The sequence below is a fragment of the Kogia breviceps genome, chromosome 1 (assembly GCF_026419965.1).
Source record: "Kogia breviceps isolate mKogBre1 chromosome 1, mKogBre1 haplotype 1, whole genome shotgun sequence".
NCBI lineage: Eukaryota > Metazoa > Chordata > Mammalia > Artiodactyla > Physeteridae > Kogia > Kogia breviceps.
This window is the reverse complement of record NC_081310.1, coordinates 119,250,231-119,273,086: the sequence shown is the minus strand read 5'-3', so window position 1 is coordinate 119,273,086 and position 22,856 is coordinate 119,250,231. Positions and strand designations below refer to the sequence as shown.

General features: G+C 32.1%; 1 protein-coding gene across 2 annotated transcripts in view; it reads right to left on the bottom strand.

The window, feature by feature from the left end:
• Positions 1 to 22,856, bottom strand: part of SYCP1 (synaptonemal complex protein 1) — a 161,623-nt gene that overhangs the window by 49,239 nt on the left and 89,528 nt on the right. For both annotated transcript variants that reach the window (XM_059037095.1, XM_059037102.1), the window contains exons 16-22: positions 20,752 to 20,856; positions 19,843 to 19,946; positions 18,348 to 18,465; positions 17,570 to 17,640; positions 14,871 to 14,952; positions 8,782 to 8,844; positions 8,546 to 8,608 (exon numbers count right to left, since the gene is read on the bottom strand). In XM_059037095.1, coding sequence (XP_058893078.1) covers positions 8,546 to 8,608; positions 8,782 to 8,844; positions 14,871 to 14,952; positions 17,570 to 17,640; positions 18,348 to 18,465; positions 19,843 to 19,946; positions 20,752 to 20,856 — 606 coding nt within the window. The remainder of the gene's footprint in view (positions 1 to 8,545; positions 8,609 to 8,781; positions 8,845 to 14,870; positions 14,953 to 17,569; positions 17,641 to 18,347; positions 18,466 to 19,842; positions 19,947 to 20,751; positions 20,857 to 22,856) is intronic.

Below are 22,856 nucleotides of genomic sequence, written 5' to 3'. Positions count from 1 at the left end.
GAAACTCTTCCAAAAAATTGCAGAGAAAGAAACACTTCTAAGCTCATTTTATGAGGCCACCATCACCCTGATACCAAAACCAGACAAAGATATCACAATAAAAGAAAATTACACATGGATGAACAGAGACACAAAAATCCTCAACAAAATACTAGCAAACTGAGTCCAACAAACAATACGTTAAAAGTGTCATACACCATGATCAAGTGCGATTTATCCCAGGGATGCAGGATTTTTAAATATATGCAAATCAGTGGGACACAATACATTAACAAACTGAAGAATAAAAACCATATGATCATCTCAGTAGACACAGGAAAAGCTTTTGACAAAATTGAACACCCATTTATGATAAAAGCTCTCCAGAAAGTTGGCATAGAGGGAACCTACCTCAACATAATAAAGGCCATATATGACAAACCCACAGAAACCCTTATTCTCAATGGTGAAAAATGGAAAGCATTTCCTCTAAGATCAGGAACAAGACAAGGATGTCCACTCTTGCCACTTTTATCCAACATAGTTTTGGAAATCCTAGCCATGGAAAACAGAGAAGAAAAAGAAATAAAGGGAATCCATATTGCAAAGGAAAAAGTAAAACTGTCACTGTTTGCAGATGCCATGATACCATACATAGAAAGTCCTAAAGATGCTACCAGAAAACTACTAGAGCTCATCAATAAATTTGGTAAAGTTGCAGGATACTAAATTAATACACAGAAATGTTGCATTCCTATACACTAACAACAAAAGATCAGAAAAAGAAATTTGAGGAAACAATCCCATTTACCATCGCATCAAAAAGAATACAATACCTAGGAATAAACCTACCTAAGGAGGCAAAAGACCTGTGCTCTGAAAGCTATAAGATGCTGATGAAAGAAATCAAAGATAACATAAACAGATGGAGAAATATACCATGTGCTTGGATTGGAAGAATCAGTGTTGTCAAAATGACTATACTACCCAAGTCAATATACAGACTCAATGCAACCCCAGCAAATTACCAATGGCCTTTTTTACAGAAATAGAACAAAAAATTTTTTTAATTTGTATGGAAACATAAAAGATCCCAAATAGTCAAAGCAATCTTGAGAAAGAAAAATGGAGCTGGAGGAATCAGGCTCCCTGACTTAAGACAATACAAAGCTACAATAAACAAAACAGTATAATATTGGCACAAAAACAAAAATATAGCTCAATGGAACAGGATAGAAAGTCCAGAGATAAACTCATGCACCTATGGTGAACTGATCTATGACAAAGGAGACAAGAATATACAATGGAGAAAAGACAGCCTCTTCAATAACCAGTGTTGGGAAAACTGGACAGCTTTATGTGAAAGAATGAAATCAGAACACTCGCTAACACCATACACAAAAATATACTAAAAATGGATTAAAGACCTAAATGTAAGGCCGGATACTATAAAACTCTTAGAGGAAAACATAGGCAAAACACTCTCTGACATAATTGTAGCAATATCTTTTTGGATCCACCTCCTAGAGTAACTAAAATAAAACAAAAATAAACAAATGGGACCTAACTAAACTTAAAAACTTTTGCACAGCAAAGGAAACCATAAACAAAATAGAAAGACAACCCACAGAACAGGAAAAAATATTTGCAAGCAAAGTGACTGACATGGGATTAATCTCCAAAATATACAAATAGCTCACACAGCCCAATATTAAAAAAAGAAACAATCCAATCAAAAACTGGGCAGAAGATCTAAATAGACATTTCTCCAAAGAAGACATTCAGATGGCCAAAAGCACATGAAAAGTTGGTCAACATCACTTATTACTAGAGAAATGCAAATCAAAACTACCATGAGGTATCACCGCACACCTGTCAGAATGGCCATCCTCAAAAAAATCTACAATGAACAAATGCTGAAGAGGGTGTGGAGAAAAGGGAACCCTCCTACACTGTTGGTTGGAATGTAAATTGGTAAAATGTAAATTGGTACAACCATTATATATATATATATATATATATATATATATAAAATACACTATATATACATATATTACTTATTCACTTTGCTGTACACGTGAAACTAACACATTGTTAATCAACTATACTCCAATAAAAAATTTTTTAACCACAATGAGATATTACCTCACACCTGTCAGAATGACTATCCTCAAAGACAACAAATAACAAGCATTGATGAGGATGTGGAGAAAGGGGAACCCTCATGCACTGTCAGTAGAAATATAAATTGGTACAGCCACTATGGAAAACAGTATGGAAGTTCCTCAGAAAATTAAAAAAGAACACTACCCTATGATGCAGCAATTTCATTTCTGGGTGTTTTTCTGAGGAAAACAAAAACACTAATTCAAAATATATATGTACCCCTATGTTCCTTGGAGCATTATTTACAATAGTCAAGATATAGAAGCAACCTAAATGTCCATCAACAGATGAATCAATAAAATTTCAACCATTCTTGTAGGTAAGGCCCACTCTCATAGGTGTGAGATCTATGTAGTCATACAATGCTCTCTGATTAGTTTCCAGCCTATTTTGAACTTTTTAAGAACATTTGAACTAGGTGTCCCACCTTTTCATTTTGCATTGAGCCCTACATATTATGTGGCTAGTCCTGCTTAGGGGTGTAGTGATATCCCATTGTGATTTTATTTTTATTTCTGTAACTGATAGTGTTAAATATTTCTTCATGAGATAATCAGTCATTAGTATATTTCCTTTGTGAAGTGTCTATTCAAGTCTTCTGCACACTTTTAAATTTTTATTATGGTAAAATACCCATAACATAAAATTTACCATCTTAACCTTTTTAAACCATACAGTTCATTTACATGGTTATATAACCAATCCCCAGAACTCTTTATCTCATAAAACCGAAACTCTATACCCATTAAATAATTCCCCACGACCCCCCTCCCACAGCCCCTGGCAACCACCACTCTCTAGCCCATAAATTTGACAACTCTAGGTACCTCACATAAGTAGAATAATATTTGTCTTTTTGTGACTGGCTTCTTTCACTTAGCTTATGTCCCCAACGTTTATTCATGCTGTAGCATATATCAGAATTTCCTTCTTTCTTAAGGCTGGGTAAAATTTCATTGTATGTATATACCACATATTGTTTGTCTACTCATTAGTCAATGAATGTTGAGTTGCTCCTACCTTTCAGCTATTGTGAATAATGCTGCTAAAAACATAGGTGTACACATATTTCTTTCAGACCCTACTTTTCAATTCTTTAGGTATATACACAGAGGTGGAATTACCAGATCATATGTTAATTCAATTTTTAATTTTTGAGAAACCCTCAGACTGCTTTCCATAGCAATGGCACCATTTGACATCCCACCAACAGTGTACAAGGATTCCAATTTCTCTACAATTTCACAAACATTTGTTATGTTTTTTTAATAGTACCCATCCTAATGGATGTGAGGTGGCATCTCATTATGGTTTTGATTTGCATTTTCCTAATGATTAGTGATGTTGAAGATCTTTTCATGTACCTATATACCATTTATACATCTTCCGTGGAGAAATATTTATTCAAGTCCTTTGCCCATTTCCAATCCAGGTTGTTTGTACTTGTCTTTTGTCAATTTTGAATTAGAATATTTGTCTTTTAGTGTTGAGTTTTAAGAGCTCTTTATATATTCTGGATATATGTTATTTGTCAAATATTTTTGTCAGTATTTTCACCTTCTTTGTACTTTGCCTATTTTCTTAATGATACCTTTTGATATGCAGATCTTTCAGATTTTGATGGTCTAATTTATTATATTTTTATGAAGATTGCTAGTTCACTTACTAGTACACTAGTGACTTTGTAGAAACCTTAGAATTTTCACTGTAGACCATCACATCGCTTAAGGAGAAACAGTTTTACATATTGTTTTACAATCTATATAACTTTATTCCTTTTTCTTGCCTTAATGTACTAGCTAGAACCTCCATTACAATGTTGAATGGGGTAGTAAGAGCAGACACTGTTCTTGATATTAAAGAGAAAGTATTCAGTCTTTCATCATTAAGTACTATGCTAGCTCTAGGTATTTTGTAGGTATTCTGTATTAGACTGATAGTCTCCTTTTATGCCTAGTTTTGTTGAAAATTTTTTATCAAGAATGAGTGCTGAATTTTGTCAAATGTTTTTCTGCAATCATTGAGCTGATTATATTTTTCTATTTAATCACTTGATACAGTAAATTACACTGATAGTTTCAAATTTTAAACCTAACTTACACTTCTAAAACCCCATTCAATGTAATATGGTTTTAATATATTGCTAGATTATATTTACTGGTATTTTGTTAAGGGTTTTATGTCTCTATAAAGGATACTGTTCTGTAATTTTTTTTCTTGTAGTATCTTTATTAGGATTTTGTATCAAAAAACTAGTTGGGAATTGTTGCCCCTCTTCTATTTTTTGAAAGAATTTGTAGAACACTGGCATTATTTCTTCCTGAAGTGTGTGTTAGAATTCACCTAAGAACTTCCAGTTCAGGATTTTCTCTAGGAGATTTACTTTTTTTTTTTTTTTTTGCAGTACGCGGGCCTCTCACTGTTGTGGCCTCTCCTGTTGCAGAGCACAGGCTCTGGACACGCAGGCTCAGCGGCCATGGCTCACGGGCCTAGCCTCTCCACAGCATGTGGGATCTACCCAGACCAGGGCATGAACCCATGTCCCCTGCATCGGCAGGCGGACTCTCAACCACTGAGACACCAGGGAAGCCCTAGGAGATTTTTTTTGAATTTTATTTAATTATTTTATACAGCAGGTTCTTATTAGTTATCTATTTTATACATATTGGTGTATATATGTCAATCCAAATCTCTCAATTCATCACACCACACCACACCACACCCCCACACTTCCCCCCTTGGTGTCCATACGTTCGTTCTCTACATCTGTGTCTCTATTTCTGCCCTGCAAACTTGTTCATCTGTCCCATTTTTCTGGATTCCACAAATATGCGTGAATATATGATATTTGTTTTTCTCTTTCTGACTTGCTTCACTCTGTATGACAGTCTTTAGGTCGAACCACATCTCTACAAATGACCCAATTTCATTCCTTTTTATGGATAACTAATATTCCATTGCATATACGTACCACATCTTCTTTATCCATTCATCTGTCAGTGGGCACTTAGGTTGCTCTCAAGACCTGGCTATTGTAAATAGTGCTGCAATGAACACGGATGCATGTGTCTTTCTGAATTATGGTTTTCTCTGGGTGTATGCCCAGTAGTGGGATTTCTGGGTCATATGGTAATTCTATTTTTAGTTTTTTTAGGAACTTACATACTGTTCCCCATAGTGGCTGTATCAATTTACATTCCAACCAACAATGTAAGAGAGGGTTCCTTTTTCTACACACCCTCTCCAGCATTTGTTTGTAGATTTTTTTGATGATGGCCATTCTCACAGGTGTGAGGTGATACCTCATGGTATGTTTGATTTGCATTTCTCTAATAATTAGTGATGTTGAGCATCTTTTCATGTGCTCCTTAGCCATCTGTATGTTTTCTTTGGAGAAATGTCTATTTAGATCTTCTGCCCATTTTTTGATTGGGTTGTTTGTTTTTTTGATTATGAGCTGCATGAACTGTTTATATATTTTGGAGATTAATCCTTTGTCTGTTGATTCGTTTGCAAATATTTTCTCCCATTCTGAGGGCTGTCTTTTTGTCTTGTTTATAGTTTCCTTTTCTGTGCAAAAGCTTTTAAGTTTCATTAGGTCTCATTTGTTTATTTTTGTTTTTATTTCCATTACTCTAGGAGATGGGTCAGAAAAGATCTTGCTGTAATTTATGTCATAGAGTGTTCTGCCTATGTTTTCCTCTAAGCGTTTTATAGTGTCCGGTCTTATATTTAGGTCTTTAATCCATTTTGAGTTTATTTTTGTGTATGGTGTTAGGTAGTGTTCTAATTTCATTCTTTTACATGTAGCTGTCCAGTTTTCCCAGCACCACTTATTGAAGAGACTGTCTTTTCCCCATTGTATATCCTTGCCTCCTTTGTCATAGATTAGTTGACCATAGGTGCATGGGTTTATCTCTGTGCTTTCTATACTGTTCCATTGATCTGTATTTCTGTTTTTGTGCCAGTACTGTATTGTCTTGATTACTGTAGCTTTGTAGTATAGTCTGAAGTCAGGGCATCTGATTCCTCCAGCTCCATTTTTCTTTCTCAAGATTGCTTTGGTTATTCAGGGTCTTTTGTGTCTCCATACAAATTTTAAGATTTTTTTCTTCTAGGTCTGTGAAAAATGCCATTGGTAGTTTGATAGGGACTGCACTGAATCTGTAGATTGCTTTGGGTAGCATAGTCATTTTCACAATATTGATTCTTCCAATCCAAGAACATGGTATATCTCTTCTCTAGGAGATTTTTGATGACAAATTCAATTTCCCTGATATATGGCTCTTCAGATGTACTGTTTCATCTTGTGTCAGTTTTTAGGAAGTTAGGTTTTCCAAGAAATTTGCCCATATATGCAATGGAATATTACTCAGCCATAAAAAGGAATGAAATTGGGTCATTTGCAAAGACATGGATGGACCTAAAGACTGTCATACAGAGTGAAGTAAGTCAGAAAGAGAAAGACAAATATCATATATTAACGCATATATGTGGAATCTAGAAAAATGGTACAGATGAACTGGTTTGCAAGGCTGAAACAGAGACACCGATGTAGAGAACAAACGTATGGACAGTAAGGGGGAAAAGCGGGGGTGGGGGTAGTGGTGGCAGTGGGAAGAATTGGGAGATACATACATACACTAATATGTATAAAATTGATAACTAATAAGAACTTGCTGTATAAAAAAGTTAAATTTAATTAAATTTTTTAAAAAAGAAATTGGCCCATTTCATCTAAGTTTCAAATTTATTGATATAGGGCTTCCCTGGTGGCGCAGTGGTTGAGAGTCCGCCTGCCGATGCAGGAGACACGGGTTCGTGCCCTGGTCCGGGAAGATCCCACATGCCGCGGAGCAACTAGGCCCGTGAGCCATGGCCGCTGAGCCTGTGCGTCCGGAGCCTGTGCTCCGCAACGGGAGAGGCCACAACAGTGAGAGGCCCGCATACCGCAAAAAAAAAAAAAAAAAAAAAAAAATTTATTGATATAATGTTGTCCATGACATTCCTTTGTTACCCTTTTAATATTTACAGTATCTATATGGTAATGTCCTATTTTACTCCTGCCTTCCATGAATTTTACTCTCTCCTTTTGTAATCAACCCTGCTAGGGGCTTATCAATTTTATTAATATTTTCAAAGAATCAACTCTTGATTTCATTAATTTTTGTCTTTGTCTCTCTTATTTCTTTGATCTCTCTTTTCACTTTTATTATGTCCTTTGGTCTACTTTCTATGGGTTTCATTTGCTCACCTCTTTTCAGTATCTGGATGAAAACCTAGGTCATTTCTCCTTTTTCTAAAATAAACATTATTTATAAATTTCCCTATAAGAACTGCTTTAGTTGCATCCCACAAATTTTGGCATATTGTATTTCTATGATCATTCTGTTTAAAATAATTTCTAATTTTCCTTGTGATTTCTTCTTTGGCCCATGAGTTATTTACTAGTATAATGCTTAATTTCCAAATATTTAGGCTTTTCCAGATATCCTATGGTTACTTGTTTTTAATTTAATTCTATTGTAGTGAGAGAATATACTCTATACAACTTTAATATTTTTAAATGTATGGCCCAACATATGGTCTATCTTGGTAAACAACCTATGTGCACTTCAAAAGAATTTACAGTTGTAGCTATAATGTTCTACAAATGTCAATTAAGTCAAGGTAGTTAATAATGTTGTTCAAATTTTGTATATTCTTACCAATTTTCTTCTAGTTGCATCAATTGCTGAAAGAGGGCTATTACAACCACCAAATATAATACTGAAATTATCTATTTCTCATTTTAGTTTTTTAAGTTTTTACTTCACGTATATTGAAGCTCTGCTATTAGGAACAAATACATTCATGACTGTTATATCTTCCTGATGAACTGATACCTTTATCATTATCAAATGCCCCTTAGGATCTCTAAAAATATTCCTTGTATTTCAATCTATTTTATGTGTTATAAAAATTGTCATTCCAGCTTTTCTATGCTTACTGTTTGTATGGTATATATTTTTTTCCAATTTTTACTTCGACTTCCTTTTATCTTTATATTAAATAAAGTGTGTCTCTTGCAGGGAGCATATAGTGTGGCCTTGACTTTTTTATCCAGGCTAACAATTCCAAGGCTACACCCCAAACCTACTCAAGCTCAATTTTCAATGTATGGGTAAGGAATATGAAGACATATATATACACACATGTACATATATTCTAAGCTGCTTAGATGATTTTAATATAGATAAACCAAAGATGTGCACTCTACTACAACTGAAAGGATTGATCCCCACAATCTCAAAAGATAATGACTGAAAATAATTGCTACAATATAAATAAAGGGCTTAAAATTCCTAAATTCTTATCTATGTGTTAGTATTTTTAAAACAAAAATAAGGATTCCAAATACCTTTATCTCATAAACATTCAGTTGCTTGCTTTCTGCTGTACTTTTTTTTTTTAAGGCCTTATTCTGTTAAAAGTTAAAAATAAAGAATTCTGTTTAATATCAAAGTGATTCAAACTTGCACTGTCACTGACTTAGACTAAAATTACTAAAGTAAAGGAAAGCATTATTCTCTAAAACTGTAGTGAAAACATAGGTTTTTTTTTTTTAATAGTTTTGTTTCGAGAATCAGTACATACCTTCTGCTGGAGTTCTTCAATAAACTTGCTTTTATTTTCAACTTGTTTCCTTAAATTGTTACACTAAAAAATCAAGAGAAATTTAAAATATTTTATTCAATATTCCAGTCAAAATAAATCATTTCAAACTAACAAAAATACTAGCATAGAGATCACTTCAAAAATCATGTTGTTAAATAATTCCATTAATGTCAAAAATTATGTGAACAAGTACAAATTTTAATAGATTATCTCAGTACAAATTTGAAATTCTTAAAATGTCTTAATCTACTTAAAGAACACATGAATTCAATTACTTTAAGGGGCAAGTACCTTTTACTCAATCCCATACAGAGGGCTGAATTATATAATTAATTGGAGTTTGGAAAGCCAGCCAGAGGATTAACTATAATTTGTCTTCTTTCTTATTCATTATTCCCCATTTATCATTTATGAGATCTCTTTTGCTTATTATATTTGGGGAAGGGGAACAATATAATACTCTATCTCCTCCTAAATACATTCTAATTCCTCTTACAGAAATACCATCTAAATCATTTTTTAAAATATCTCACTCTGAGGGGCTATTTCACCTGGCTACACATGTAGAATTGGGTTAAGAGGTACTAGCCCAAGAAATATATGGAGTACCATAAAAGCAGCACAGATTTGTAGAGGGTCCTAAAACATCACAGATATATAAGCTATTATAATTTCCATCAAAGTAGAAAGAAAATCCAATGGAAAAGAATTTTAATATCCACCATTAGCACAAAATGCTGTGTTAAATATTTTTCTTGAAACACTCATATGTAGTCATAGTCAGCAACTATTCTGAAACTTAATAAGGTATGATACTGAGGTTTACAAGTGATTTATTTTATCTAAATTTTAATGTGCACCATCCCCCTCAATGGTCTATTTCAGAAAACTCAAAAGAAAACTAAAGAAGAAAAGCTATAGAAAAGTGAGAAACATTTTACTGATTATCATGCCAATTGGCAGGTATAAACATATTAGGTAAAACTATTTGTGTATGTAATTTTTATTTATTAAAAAAATCAAAGACTTCCATTTTTGACAGAAGAATCACCTAGATACTCTGAACAACTTTCCTGATAAAAATAATTTAAAAGTAAATGTCTAAAAAATAAAGAATCTGCCTACTTGAAATTACAACTTTAAAGTATAGTAATAGTAGGTTTGGGGCTAGCATCAAAGCCAGCATTTGGCCTATGGGTATCTGCTGAACCTACCTAGGGTAAAAGAGATAGAAGGTAAAACTCAGAGCTCACTACAGGCAGAGAATCCAATAAGAGAACCCTGCATAAAGTCACAAACTCAAAGGACTACCTACTCAATGAAGGCGTAAACAAGAAATAAATCTGCCACACAGAAGGGTACAGTAAGGAAACTTGTCTGTCTTGACCCTGGCACTGAGTGAATTGTATGAAAACTGTCCTGAAAATTTGTAGCCATGAGGTGGCCTTATATTGGGGAGGGGAGCAGGGCGGTCATTTATAGCTGGATTCATGCTATCTCTATAATCTCAAAAAACTTCAAATGGAGAATTTAGTTTAAAATGGGCTCCTCGTTAGTAGTGTCCCCAAGAAAATCTTTCTGGGAGGATACCAATTTCAACGCAAGCCTCAAAGAATTACCACAGGTAAAAAACCAAGGAATCAAAAAACATAAATAAGGCTCAAAGAATAAAAAGTCAGCAGAAAGAACAAAGAGCAAAATCAGACCTGAAAAAGACTTCAGATATTGATATTATCAAAGAATATCATATTAAAATATATTAAATTATTTTTAAATTAAAGACTTGAAACTATGAAAAAGAATGAGAGACCATAAAAGACAATTGAGCAGATTTTTAAAAGAACTAATTAAAACTTCAGTAATGAAAAATGTAATTAAAATTTAAAACTCAATAGACAGGAAAATAGGTTACTTCTTGGCCTTACCACATGAATGCTGAACAAATTTTAAAAATATCAGTTTGAAATATCACCAGATTATTAACTTTGCCCAAAAAAGCACATTTTATGTATTTCTCCATTCTTCAGACCATCAAAACTTATTCCCTTGAGAGTTAATATTGATGATCATATTTTTCTGCTACTCAGCTTTTCCTAAAAAACTATCTTTATAACTGACATTACTACATATTATAAAAACCATCTTTATAACTGTAATTATGACAGTTCAAAAAATATGTATATTTTACTAAAAGGGTAATGACATCAGATCTATCAACTTTGTCATTTTGACTGGCCCATCTCACTGTCCCTTATTTCTGAATAAACTAATGAAAATTAAAGTAACTTAAGTTTTCAATCCTTTTAAATTTAAATAATATCCAAATTTAGGACTAATTATTTGGTGGAATACCCAGAAATTCTTAAAAAGATTTTAAACTATTACAGTTATTTTTAAGTCAAATAATTCATGTACAAAAATGTCAAAGAATTTTATTCACCAGAATTCTAGGTAGAAGAAAATAGTGTTAATTATTAGAGGTCACAGCTTCAGAAAGTGAACTATGCTTTCCAAAGGACTACTCACTGACACTCTATATAGAAGGTCAAGTTTAAGACAAGTGTGTGGTAAAGGGCAGAGAAGGGAAAAGTGAATTGGTATTGCCAGCCAGGCAGTAAAAACATTTCACATAAAGAAAGCAGAAATTTTTCTGTAGGTCCCTTGATTATAAGAATTGGAGAGATATCTAAGAATGATTTTTAAAAACATCTTGCCACTCTAAAGAGATCCACAACAAATGAAGCTGCTGAGAGAATGAAATTTGGGGAAAGGGAAGAGATAGCTAAAGAGCAGTTTAATGAAGCTTTACTCTTTGAAGCATTATGCAAAAACTTCTAATCCCAGAGCCTCTTCAAAGAAACCTGCAGTAAAAATCCTATACTATTCCTCTGGGAGGGGGAAGGGTAAGCTGAGACAAAGTGAGAGAGTGGCATGGATTTATATATACTACCAAATGTAAAATAGATAGCTAGTAGGAAGCAGCCACATAGCACACGGCGATCAGCTCAGTGCTTTGTGACCACCTAGAGGGGTGGCATAGGGAGGGTGGGAGGGAGACACAAGAGTGAGGAGATATGGGGATATATGTATATGTATAGCTGATTCACTTTGTTATAAAGCAGAAACTAACACACCATTGTAAAGCAATTATACTCCAATAAAGATGTTAAAAAAAAATCCTATACTATTCCTGAAAGCCTTCAAAGTGGAATTGAGATTTCTTTGTACAGGACAATGTAAAGGTTGGCCCTAAAGAATCTAGCCATACACATTTTGTTACAAAGTCTCTATTCCTAAATATTTTTCACATTTGATAATACCTTGTTTTCTAATATCTTCATTTGTTTATCTTTTTTTACGACTTCACATTCAATGCTTCGAGCCTAAAAAACATTATTTGACATCAGATTTTTTAAAAATGTTAACAGAATTTCTATTTTCTGAGTATCTTTTAGACATGGAATTATAAAGCTTAGTCTTATATTTCTACAAAAACGGTTATCAGCTCTCCCAGTTTAGTTCAGTAACCTTTTTTAAAATAGAAATTCGGGGCTATCCTGGTGGTGCAGTGGTTGAGAGTCTGCCTGCCAATGCAGGGAACACAGGTTCGTGTCCCGGTCCGGGAAGATCCCACATGCCGCGGGGCGGCTGGGCCCGTGAGCCATGGCCGCTGAGCCTGCGCGTCCGGGTCAGGCTCCCCAACGGGAGAGGTCACAACAGTGAGAGGCCCGCGTACCGAAAAAAAAGAAATTCTTTTTGTGTCTATATGTCAATGTTCATTATTCTTATCTTAGCGTAGTATCACTTTACAATATTTTCTTAGGTTTCCCAGTTTATACTGAATTTTTTAAAACTATATATAAATGTTTATAATCTGTTAAATATGTCTTTCACAAACATTTGTTAAACTGAACTTTGTAACAATCCAATGATATAGAAAAATAGGTATTATTATCCCGACTTTGGAGATGAGAAAACGAAGGTTCAGATTAAACTACGTATGAAATAATAAATGTCTGAACTATCGTAGTGGATTGGGATAAAAGAAGAGTGTAATGAATTTCAATGTCAGGCAAAATAGTCAAGAAATCTTTGCAATTTGAATTCTTTCCAGGAAACTTTCAATAGGTAAATTGAAATCCAACCATGGAAAGCTGAAACATGCTATCAATTTGTCTTGCATTTCGTGTTTTTTTTTCCTTAACTCATCATTAATATTTTCTACTTTGGTAAAATAAACTTAAGTTCTTAGTGGAAGATTTTTATTTTACATTAAACATCAAATTCATGTTTTTCCCTACACCAACAAAATTAGTGTTTTGAAGCAGCCTCTGATACAAATTTTAAAGTAGTGAATTACATACCAAGTCTTTAGGAGATTAAATTCACTTTTGGGGGGTTGAATTTAACTAATAAATATGAAACTGAAAGAAAAAATAGCTTTTTGAGAAAAAAATGTGATATAGTCTAAAGAATGTGAGAGAGGCAGCTCTACCACTTCTTAGTCATGTAGCTTTTCAAGTTTTTACCCTTTGAAGGTTTGACTTCCTAATTCATAAAATAAGAACAAAAATGACTTCCAGTTTAAGATAACATACATAATCTAGAATGTTCCTGGTTCATTGCAAGCTCTTAAAAATATAGTTCATCTCATCCTTAGACTATTCCAATAGTCTTAAAACTCTCCAACGTATAAATAAAATTATGACACTTCTCAGGTGAAAACTCTTCAATAACCTCCAACTCCTAAATATAGCTATGTGGCCTTAAATGATCTACCCTCATTTTTCCCCATCTCCATCTTTCCACTCTCATCTCCTCGCCTCTCATCTTTCCCTCCTCTCTCCACTCTCACCACTATCTTAAACTCCACCTTTCAGCCAAGATAAACTGTCTAGTTGCTTAAATATGATGGGCTCTCTCATACTTCATATACAATGTGTCTATGTGTATGTGTGTGTGTTTGTAACTTGGAATACTCTTCTTCACCTTGATATACTTGTGCCCACACCTCTGCCTTCCACTAATTCCTATTAATCAGAGGTTTCAAAATGAATGTTACTTCTTCCAGGAAGCTTGTCCTGACTCAAGTTTAGATAGATGCCCTTTCCATGGGTTCCAACAGCAATTACATAGAAGATCTATGTTTTGGTCTGGCCAGCATCCTTTCCTGGAAAGACTCTTTCAGTGTAAATTTCACAGTATCCTGCTTAGTTCATAAAGCTTGATGGGGACTGATATGTCTCCAAGGATGGCAATGCAGCTCAGGCTTAGACAGATTACTCTATCCCCTAATTGCAATGAATGGCTCAGGTATAAGTGAGCTAAACTAGGCTAAAGTCCTCTCAGATTTTTTTCAGAGCTTTCAAGACTATTTTTTATAGCCTTCCAACTTATTCCAGTGCCTTTCACCTCTCCCTATTCCATTCTTAAAAATTAAAAATGTTACTTGTCTAATGAAAAAACTTAATTGGATCACTACTGTCCACCAAAAACAAATTAAAAACAAACTTAACACCCAGAACAGTGCCTGGCACATCGTAGGTAGTCAATAATATTTGTGGAATGAATGAAAAAACACAGTTAAGTCTTTCACAATCTACGTTGATCAGAACAATCTATTTTGGCACCCTTTTCTCCCTCTATGTATGTTATATACTATAATCACGTCACATACTTTATACTATTCCACTTTTGTGAATAATCTTCCCTAAAAGCCTTCTTCCTATCTCAACTCTTTGAAATCATTTCCACCAATGCACAACACAAATTTATTAATCAATTTATCAGTATATTTCATATTAATGAGCCTTTTATTTAGCCTAAAATATAAATCAACATTTATAAATGCTCACTATTTAAAGAAATTTAGAATCATGCAACTATTTCTTCTAGGTATAAACCACATAAGCAAAATAACCCGACGTGGCCCATATTTTTAAGGTCAATAGCCTACAACAGCCCTTGGCCCACTAATTATTTATACAATAGTATACTTTTTTTGACATGTGGTATTGCTTTTATGATTTAAAATTTTGTGATAGAACCTTTTATTAAATACAACATACCTTTTCTTCACTCTCGTCCAATTTACATTTAACTTCATCTCCTTCCTGTTTTAGTTCTTCTTTCACAGATTCCAGTTCATTCCTTAAAGAAATAGAAGAGTGACATTGTAATAAAATCTATATTTTCATTTTATTCCCTTTCTGGAATTTCTAAAATGGTTGACTATTTAATTTTTTGTTGGTTTATATTTTCATTTTGTTTGATAATTTTTCATGCATTAATGTCAATAAGCATACTCCTACTCCTACAAATTAATTTATACATTTATTTTGAAATTACTTAGATCTTTATAGCCATTTTTCCATAAAAAAAAGAAACTCCTAGATAGGAAAACTTATTTCTTATTTAAGTCAAGGTTTCACTTTACTGTTTTCTTAGTCATAAATTCGTCATCATTCTAAGACATAGTCATAATGTTGTACAGATAAATTAGGGACACACATACCAGTGATTTTAAAGAAGAACTACATGACTGAGATATTTGCATACACCTGTATCCTTATATACGTACAGAGTATCTCTAGAAACATATACAAGAAACCATGATCCCTCTGGGGAGGGAAACTGGATATCAGGAAGACAAAAGGCAAGTAAAACAGTTTTCTTTCCCCATGTCCCTTTGTCCTTTTGATTTTTACACCACATGCATGTATTATCCTTTCAAACTTTTTTCAATTTAAAATCTGTCTGTTGCACATGAAAACAATGGTGTTTTGTCTCAGAAGGATATTTAAAGCTATATCTAATTGTAGACTCTCTTGTTACTACAACTGGTATGTTACTGGGTCTAATGTAAATGCATGGAATAGTATTCAATCACGTGGAATAACTTGGCCTTGTAAAAACTGAATCTAGGATGTTTACTCTTCACTGAGTTTAAAATTTTTAATTGGCATATTTTTACTTTTCCTAAATATATTTTTATTTACAGTTCTGTAAGTCCATAGAGTAGGCAGATATACAAAAAGATATTATCCAAACAACTTGAATTCTCTTAAATTAAAAGCAGCCTTTCCCTAAAAAATATTTTCACTTTTTATCCCCAAAATGTACAGCGGCTTAATCACAGATTTAATCTATAAATAACAGTTACTTCTGAAGAAGAAAAGTAAACATAAAGGACAAAAGTAATCTTTAGAATCATAGTAAAAGATGACTTTCCAAATATGGACAATAGTAACAGTTAAGTGCCAGGCACTGTGATCAACACTTTATTCACATTTCCTCATGTAATCCCCAGACAGTCCTATGAGGGAGATATATTAGGTCTAAGGAAATATCAAATAATTTACAATAGCTAAGTTTTAATGACCACATTCTTTAATCAAATAAATCAAAACTTAATACATCAGAATGTGAGTACAAACAAGAGCCCCAAATGTTTGGAAATCGTCTAAATTACTAATGGATTAAAAGGAAACTTAAAATATAAAAACAGATTATTCACAAAATAATAAACATGAAAACACTGCATATCAAAAACCAGGTCACAGATCTACAGTAGTGTTAGAAAGTAAATTGATACCTTGAAATGTTTTTCATTATTTGAAAAAGAGAAAGATAAACCAAATATCAATATACTGATTTTAAAATATATCAATTTTTAAAATATATCCATTTTAAAAGTAACTAAAGAAAATATTAATATTTGATTGCAGGCAGGAAAAAGATTTGTAAGTATAAAAGCAATGGGGAAAAATTTCAAAAGGAAAGAATTAGATTTAATACAAAATTTTTTTTTAAAACTTCTGTATAACAAAATAATAACCCAAAGTGAAAGGAAAACAACAGGTTAGGGAAAATATGTGCTTTAAATAAAATAAGATAAAGGATTAATATATTTTTCAAAGCTTAAATAAATGAGTAAGAAAATAATCAAGATATCAAAATATTAGTGGGCAACAGGTATAAGCAATTTACAGAGAAGAAACTCTAGCAACACACGCGAAAAAGTCCAAAGCTTACCCAAAACATGAAAATTATAAATCATAAGAACTATGAGTTGTTTCTACCTGTTATATTATCGAATAACTTAATGATAATACCCAAAAGTAATTAAAACATTTGGAACCAGCGTTTTCATAAAATATTGGTTGTATTGCATGGTTTACAACTGATAAAACCTATTAGAAACCATTGGTCTATAAAAAGTAACTGAAATAATTATTCCTATGACTCAATAAATTCACACTGGAAATTTATCCTGTAAGAAAAAAATCTGTATGTCCCAAAATGTTTACTACAGTATTCTTTATGATAGTGAAAAACTGGAAAATGTAAATATCCAAATTAAAGTATTATTATATCCACTTGACTGACTGACATACAAGCATTAAAATAGATGATTGTGAAAACAACTAGAAACACAGATAATGCTTAAAGTAATATTAAATTTTTAAAATATCTCTTCTAAATTTTCTGGCATATGACTAGTATACTTTCTTAAATAAATATTAAATATTAGAAAGTTTATGATACTTTAAAATTAATTTCTACATCTAATATCACTATTTCAAACTAAATATAAAATAGACATTATTATAATTTTATTTTTAAGCAGGATTCCAAAGCAATGATTTATGTCTAATTTTTTATTTTGTATTATATTCAACATAAGATTAATCTAAATTAACTACAAGTTAATAGAAAAGAAATACTATTTTGGGCCAGTCATAAAAGGCCAATGCATTAGTCTTGCCTTAATTGTGTTTCTGTCTCTTCCAGATTTTCTATTTGTTTCAACATCCTTTCTTCTTGCTTTTTGCTGTTCTAAAGAAATAATCAGTGTGGTTTAATTATTTTTTCAACAAAAATAAAATTGAAATTAATATTCAAGATCTTTATCTGTCTTAAAATTCATTTAGTTATAAACAAAGCAAGAGAATGGGTTATTTAACTTTTACAGTTCCACACTAGTTTTCCAGCCTTACTCTATTCCCCTAATAATCTCTATATAGTAGCTAAAAAAACAAGTCTTACTTGCTGTTTCCCAGTGATACTTTGAGACTTGTGTCCTTTGTTCATATTGTTATGGCTTCAAGGAATGCTATTCCACTCATTGCTACCGACTGAACTGATAATTATTCATTTTTTAAGGCAAAAATCAATGCTGTATTCTCTCTGAAGCCTTCTCTTTCTCTTTCCCCAAGGCAGAAGTGATCCTGTGAACTGTGATAACACTTTGTCCCCCAAACAATACATATGATATACTATTTTAAGCTATTTGAGCATTTATTTTTTTTATTGAGTCATAAACTAAAGAGGAATGATATTTTATTCATCATTGTATGCATATTATTATTACCTCAATATGCATATTTTTCTTCTAGAACAAAGTATTTAGAAGAAAAAGATAATCAGATAATCTAAAATAATCAGACTTTTAAAGCTGGAAGAAACTTTAGAGGTAATCGATTCTAACCCCTTAACTTTACAGTAAGAAAACTAAGTCACTGGGACTTTCTTTTTCAACTCACATTAATATCTTCTTGCTGTTTCTTGAGTTCTAGGGCCATATCCCTTGTTTCTTGTGCTAGTTCTTTATTTTCCAGTGAAAGCCTTTTGCAGCTTGCAGTTAGTTCAATATTCTTAAGCCTGTTTTTTAAATGTCATACCAAAATATTTACATATAACATTATATGATGTGGAATTTTATTGAAAATAATCTTAGGGGAAAGAAAGGAAGGGCTGAGGGTACAAATGAAATAAGATTGGCCATTAGTTAAAAATTTTTGAAGCTGGGTGATAGGTATATGCTGGTTCATTACAATATTCCCTCTTAACGTTGTATATATTTGAAATTTTTCTATAGTAAGTTTTTCAAGATGTTACATATTTCCTTGCATATTCTCCATACCACTTCCCCATTTATCTTTCCACAAATTTTGAAAAGTATTTATTTTTTTCATATAATATTTTCTTTCTAGTAGACTGTCTCTTAGAAACTGTTTCAAATTTCTGATGACTTAATAGTACATGAGACATTAACTATTTTTAATTAAAATATTTTCATTAAAATAAATAAAACTTTGTGCACATGCACAACACTTAAACTGCTCTTACAAGGTCTCAAATATTCTACATTGAAAGAGAGATTACTGCTGTTACTGGTTGCAGCCAGGATCAATTTTAAATGAGGGAAGGGGAGTGTGTGGCTCTATGGAATGATTTCAGAAGCACCTATTATCTCCTACTTACTGATACTGGAAACTAATCAAAGAGTTTTAATTAAAAATGAAAAGTTGAAAAAGCAAATATATCAAGGATAACACAAATTTATATTAATCAGTTCATTCATTAAAAGGAATTTTGGTTAATAGATGAATTTTACCCAGAGCCCCTACAAAAGTACTGTTGAAAAGGTACCAGAAAGCTGAGAATGGGAGTTGAAAGAGAAGTGACAAGATGCTGAGTAAATTACTTATTTCTCATTTTAATCTAGAGTTGAGAAGCAACCAGAAAGCAAAAATCATGCTCACTACTAGATTGCCTACTTCAGTTTAGTTCTCCCTGAGTAACAACACAACAATCATTTCCTCCCACTTTCTCTAGAAATTAAATTTACTAAGTAGGTGAAACAACTAAATATTATATTTTGTCATTTCATCAATACAAACCTATGTAGTAAAATTTAGTAAAACAATCAAAATAACTAGTTACAACTACAAATGATTATTTTTATGAGGAACTAAATAATCTCCAAGAAAAGAACATATCACTCTTCTAATGCAATTCTCAAGTTTGTGATATATACTCTTATGTCAATAATATGTATTTCCTTTAACAATGAAATTGACACATTATTTTGATCTTTAATCAGAAATAAAACACAACTTTAAGCCTATTCATAAAAGTATTACACATAATTTACTAATTTAGTGTTACCTATTTCGGAAAGTAGTTAATACTTTACAGTATTACAGAAAGCTTAGGAATTGACTACATAAGCTACTTTATAGATAGAAAACATACTTCTCATTTTCAAGCTCAGTTTTCAGCTCTTTAACCTGTTTTGAATAATGCTGTTCACTTGTTGCAATGTCAGTTAACTGTATTTCCAAATCATGTACATTTTTCTGGAAAATAAACATGTATTATCACAGCAAATGTTTTTACAATTTTCTCACTTAAAAATTATGGTCACTTTGTAAGCAAGTTATATCTTTGGCAAAAATATTACAAATTTTTAAAATTTAAATTGATTTAATGCCATAGTCATTATAATTTTAAAACAATGAGCAATGATAAATGCAATACTATAAGTAAATTCCATCTTGATATTCTGAAGCTCAACCAGTAAAATTATATTTACATATTATAAAATACTATTGTCAATTTTATACTACCAAGTAATTAATTTCAATTAAAATGTCACATTATTAAAAAGAAATGCATTAGTTAATGAAATCAGGCAGTACTTGAAAAACTAAGCTGTTCTTACTATATTAGAAAGACAATTAAAATGTAATACTGTAACAGACTGAAAACATACTTTTTAAAAATAAAAGACAGTCTAAAATTATAACATGAGCACTATAAAAACTACTGTAAGCTAAGAACGTAATAAAGGCTAAAATTTAAATGTATCAATTAAGAAATACTCAAGACATCAAGAAATGTAATTGTTATAAGCCATGGCATTATGTATACTATTGGTATCTAAAATGTTGACCTTTCTCTTCCTCATTATAATATGCAGGTTCTCTAAATGTGCTTTAAATCAATTGTTAGCATACTAAATGTAGCAGGAACACACCTTCCAGAGGAATTTTGTGAAGCAATCTTGCACAAATCTAACAGCCACACCATAATCTACAATGTAAATCTGCATCCTACTAACAAAACACTTGAAAGAAAAAAAAGTATCCTTTTTAAACAAACCTCTCTGGTTTTGAGAAGCCCAGTTAGTTCTTGTTCTGCTCCTTTTAATTCTTCAGCAATCTTCTCATATTGTTTCTTCTCATCTAAAAGCTTTCGGTTTTCTGCCTATTTAAGGACATTAACAAATCATGACAATCAAAGCACACACACATTCAAAATAATCAAACTGCTCAAATAGAGTTGTGAAGAGAATTATGAATTTCTCTTTGGCTAAAATTTTTTAAAAAGAGAAAACAAGTCATTAAGTAAATTCCCAAACTAAATATGATACAGAGGATTTAGTGGGCAGAGCCCTGGAATTTTTTATTTAAAAAAAAAGTCATACAGGTCACTGAATTCAAACTTCACCTTATGCATAAATCACTTTAACTCACTATTCTATCAACCCAGTTTGTACTTAAATTTTACTAAAATGCTCTTCCTGTAACTTTCATGCAATGATCATTGTTCTGTGTTCCTTAATCACAAAGAAGTCTAATTCCTCTTTTCACATGATAACTGAGAAATATTTGAAGAGTTATCATCACTCCTGAACTTTTCTCTTAGCTATTCTAAAATTTCTCGTTATTTTTATTATATATTCCTATGGAATGGTTTTATATTGCCTCATTCCTTCAGGATGGGCTCATTTTGTCAACATACCATTCTAAATGAGATGTGAAGAATTTAATTCAATGTTCTAGACAACCATGGGTCAGCAAACTACAGCTCACAGATGAAATCCAGCCACTGCCTGTTTTTAGTAATTCTTTACCATAACACAGCCAACCTAGTTGTTTATATATTATCTATGCCTGTCTTCCCCTGTAACAGCAAAGTTGAATAGCTGCAGCAGAGACCATATGGCCCACAAAGCCTAAAAACTTACTATTGGCCTTTCACATAAAAATTTTGTCAACCTCTGCTCTAGACAAGTCCTATACAACAAAACTTTCTGCAACAATAGGAACATTTTCCATCCTGTCCAATATGGTAGCTATTAGTCCTTCAAATGTGGGCTACCGGAGCTGAGAAACTGACTTTTTAATTTGATTTATTTTAATTAATTTAAATATAACACATTTGGCCAGTGGCTACCATACTGGTTAGCATAGCTCTAGCTACTGAGCAAAAAAAACTATAATCTAACCATTAACTCTTTAGTTATGGGTGCTTAATTTCTATTACTTCCTCTTGTTATCCAACAGAGCATAAGTTTATGAATTCAATTTTTATTTTGTTTACTCAAGCATAAGATTATAATAATTTTATTAAAGTCTTGCCAATAAGAGGTGCAAGATTAAAAACTATAAAATCTACTAATTGCAGTTATAGAGTTTGAATTTTATCTATAAGCAATGTAGAGCTATTGAAAGTTTTGATACAGCAATATAACATGATCATATTTGTGAGTTTAAAAAGATAACTATAGAAATAGTACATAGGAAGACCCAATTATAATCAGGCTACCTATATAGATATGTACAAATATCTACAAATATAAAGACTCAAAGATATACCACATAAACAATAAACATAATAAAACTAATGGCTATAATATCAGTTAAAACAGACTTCAAAATGAGAGAGTATTATCAGAGATAAAGATAGGCATTCATCATGACCAAAGAGTCAATTCAGTTGGAAGATATAATAGTTATATATAAATGTAAAACCTTTAACTGAAATTCAGAATACACAAGGCAAACATTGACAGAATTAGAGAGAAACAGACAATTACAAAATCAAAGTAAGAGATTTTAATACCCATCTTTCAGTAAACAATAGAACTAGACAAAAATCAATCAAAACCAAAAGATTTTTCACAATACCATCAATCAACTGTACCTAATTGACATTTATAGAATGTTCCACCTAACAATAGCAGAGAAAATATTCTTTTCAAGTGCACATGGAGCATTCACTCAGATATACCATATCATGATTTCTAAAACAAACCACAGCAAATTTAAGTAATAAAGTATATTCTTTGACCATAATGGAATTAAGCTAGAAATGAATAACAGATATATAACAGCAAAATCTCCAAATACACAGAAATTAAATAACAGACTTATAAATAACCAAAGGGTCAAAGAATAAATCTCAAGAGAAATCAGAAAATA